The sequence below is a fragment of the Sinocyclocheilus rhinocerous genome, unplaced genomic scaffold (genome assembly GCF_001515625.1).
Source record: "Sinocyclocheilus rhinocerous isolate Xijiao unplaced genomic scaffold, SAMN03320098_v1.1 scaffold4889, whole genome shotgun sequence".
Classification (NCBI taxonomy): domain Eukaryota; kingdom Metazoa; phylum Chordata; class Actinopteri; order Cypriniformes; family Cyprinidae; genus Sinocyclocheilus; species Sinocyclocheilus rhinocerous.
In genome coordinates, this window is record NW_015648723.1 from 106765 (window position 1) to 110463 (window position 3699).

A 3699-nucleotide genomic window follows, 5' to 3' on the forward strand; every position below is an offset into this window, starting at 1 on the left:
AATTGCAGCCATTTCAAGCGCAAAATAGTTTAACACATGCTTTTTTTGGCCGTTAAATAATGGCGCAAATGCCAGTAATTTGACGAGCGCAAACGTTAGTAAAGCGCGTTGCGTGATTCATTTGAATACTCTCCTCCCATAACTTTTGCCTCTGAAAGGGAAACTCCTAAAATGCATATTCAATAAGGTCAGGCGTGTCCACGCCTTTTCAGCGCTAATTCGTCACTGCGCGTCTTTAGTAAAACCTGACAGTACAATTTTAATGCCAACTGTAATGTCATTTTAAACATGTGTAAAGAATTTATATTAAATAAATAACCTATACAGTATATTGATGCTAAACTTTTCAAGACTCCAGCTCAGTCAGCCTTTAAAGCTTTGTTTATCTGCAGACTGCCTGGTGATTGTTTCAGTGATGTGAGGAATTGTTTGTAGCCTGATATTGATATACTGTAACACACAGTAAATTTGGAAATAAGGTTATTTTTAGTATACAATATTGTCATCTTGCTCCACTGTTCAGCAAAGACAGAGCCAGGGGGCCTGTTGCTATTGCAACACAGATCTAATCACTGTATTGCTCTCCGAATCGCTTTGGCTTATAAATCTTCAGAGGACAGAAAGGCAGACAAACATCTGTGTGTTCGTCAGTAGGAAGGTCAAAGTTAACCATCAAACATGAGGACATTGGGGGTATTACTGCAGATATCATCTACAAATATCCTTAATGTTTGTTTCCTGTAATTTAAAGGCACATTTTGAAGGACAAAATCAGCACTGCCACAGTCTCTGCATTGCAGCTCTTGAATAATAGAGGAGGTGAGAAATCCCAGAGCTGAAGAAATGTCTCACTGTGTCATGCTGTTTCAGTCTGCCAGGGTTGAGACCACTGCTGGATGTAAATTACCTACCCCTGACAGATATGAGGATAGCGAGAACGTTCTGCTTCACCAACCTCGGCCAGGCCTTGTATCTGACTTCCCCTACTGAGATCCAGAGGATCACCTACAGCCAGGAGGTCTGCGAGAACTTACAGGTGAGCAGAACTGTTCTTCTAGACTCTTCTGTTGCACAGTATTTACGACAATGTTGAAGATGATGATGATGATTTAATTGTGTAACAGGAGATGCTAGGTGAGCTGTTTACTCCGGTGGAGACGCCTGAAGCTCCTAACAGGGGATTCTTTAAGGGTCTGTTCGGAGGAGGAGCACAGTCTCTAGACAGAGAAGAGCTCTGTGAGTCCTTTTTCATTATCTGCTCTTTACCCTTAGATGCCTAAAGTATCACAGCAAGAATGGTACAGTAGGAATGTAGACCACAAACAGAAAGATGACTATTTAGATGTAGGGAGTCTGGAGCTAGTTGTCTCACTTTTTACTTAAGTAAATATATTTTTCAGGGTAGGTTCATTTCCCAGTCACAATAGATGTTGCCATTGAAAAGCCCGAATTGTTACAATTATCATTGTTAAATTGTTATCATTAATAAATTATACAAAACCACAGCATCTAAAACACACTGGCAACCTGAGATTCATGAAAAAAGAATATAAAATAACTGGCATGTATGCCAGTGTATTTTATTGTGCATGGTGTTTCAGTTGTTTACCCAACAACTATTACAAAAATATAATTATTTTAAATAATTTAAAGATTATTCAGATATAACATGGTTTTGAATAATGCATCTGAATCCAACATACAAAATTATGTTTATGAAACTACATAGAGATAGAATTTTGACAAAAACCTATTACCAATGTTGTTATTTTTAGCTAAAATATAAAAATAGTTTTTGTTAATTAAAATATAAATAGATGAAAATCTTGAACTTAAAAAACCTAAACAGAAAATTAGAAATGTTGCCTGGGCAACTAACTGAAATAAGGTGAAGTTACTGAAATGACTAAAACTTAAAATAATAAATTAATGCTAAATTGAAACTTAGCACTTAAACGCTTACTTTAACGCTTTAAGTATAATGCATTACGAAGGGTTATTAAAGGGTGTAGTGTATTATAATTAATCATAATGTGCGTAGTATTACATTATATCTTGTTGTATATAATTATAAGTGGATTTAAAATGCATAGTGTAACAATGAATTGAGATTGTACAGTGCATTATAAGGTGCATTACAAGGCATAACTAATGCATTAAAACTACTTTTATAATGCATTATACATAAAGGCTTTAAGTAAAGTGTTAACATTTTTTTTCTTAAATCTAATAAATATGACAAAAGCACATAACAAAATACACAAGCACATAACTAAAAATGAAAAAAGAAAAAAATATATATATATAAATACAGTGGTGTGAAAAAGTGTTGGCCCCCTTCCTGATTTCTTATTTTTTTGCATGTTTGTCACACTTTAATGTTTCAGATCATCAAACAAATTTAAATATTAGTCAAAGATAACACAAGTAAACACAACATGCAGGCAGTAAATGAAGGTTTTTATTATTAAGGGAAAACAAAATCCAAAACTACATGACCCTGTGTGAATATATATATATATAATGCAAAAATAACACTGGTGACAACTGTGACATCTAACCTAGGTGCTTCCTGTGCCTCTTTGCCATCTTAAGTTCTGTTCTCAAAAATGGCATCTTCACTATGTTGTCATAACCAGTGTTGGGAGTAACGCATTACAAAAGTAATAATATTACAGTAGTATATTACTTTATTACATTTTGGAAGTAACTTGCCCAACACTGGTCATAACAGAGAGCTCATGTGTGCTCTGTTGTGCTGTCACCTCATTTGCAGCATTCTTTCCTCCTCTTCTTTTCACACTCAGTCGGCGAGTCCGGAGCCGGAAAAGCACCACGCAGTCTCGCTCAGCACATTCCAGGTCCTGGGGGTATAGAAGGCATGAAGGGGGCAGCGTCAGGCATCGTGGGTGATCTCGCTCGAGCTCGGATAGCGTTGGATGAGAGAGGGCAAAAACTGAGCGAGGTGGAAGAGCGGACGGCAGCCATGATGGCCAGCGCTGACACGTTCTCCAAACACGCTCATGAGGTACAGCGTTACCACCGCTGACGCCAATAACAGATGAATCACTTCGTAAAAATAGCTAAACATTTATATTACATAAGTTCATTTTATGTGCATTGTAATCATTGTGGCAGTGCAGCTGGCGTCTCTAACTTTGATCTTCTTTTTACTCCCTGTTGCAGATGATGCTAAAGTGTAAGGATAAAAAATGGTACCAGTTCTGATCTCCGCAAGACAGCAGAGCCCAAAGGGACTCAGGAGTTCTCCTACACAGCCTTGTTCATCCGTAATCCTTCTCCCACTCCCATCTTTATCTCTCCTCTGCTGGACCAGTGGGATCCCTCGCTCTTTCCTAGCACAATATTAAATACAGTCTGCTTACAGAACTGCGGCCCCAATCTGAGGAATACCATACCACGATGGCGTCCACTCTTCCGTTTTTGTTTGTTTGTTTAATATCGCCAATCCCCTCTCATGGCGGCTGGGCTTTGCACGCCCTGGAATTCCATTTCTTCTCTCAGTCTGAATTGTTTTTGTGCTGTTGTTTTTTTTGCAATCACGTCCTGCCTCCCACATCGGAGAGCAGTAAGTAGTCAAAAAAGACGGACAACTAAAAAATACAATAACTAAAACAACAAACATAATAAAAATCTAGAAAAAGAGTGTATGTATGTATATATATATATATATATATA

At 37.5% G+C, this 3699-nt stretch overlaps 1 protein-coding gene across 1 annotated transcript in view; it reads left to right on the forward strand.

The window, feature by feature from the left end:
* LOC107710208 (syntaxin-binding protein 5-like) overlaps positions 1-3635 on the forward strand; it is a 102219-nt gene extending 98584 nt beyond the window's left edge. The window contains exons 23-26 of the mRNA XM_016514949.1: positions 871-1036; positions 1125-1236; positions 2808-3028; positions 3187-3635. Coding sequence (XP_016370435.1) covers positions 871-1036; positions 1125-1236; positions 2808-3028; positions 3187-3228 — 541 coding nt within the window. The 3' untranslated portion in view covers positions 3229-3635. The remainder of the gene's footprint in view (positions 1-870; positions 1037-1124; positions 1237-2807; positions 3029-3186) is intronic.
* The last annotated feature ends 64 nt before the right edge of the window (positions 3636-3699 follow it).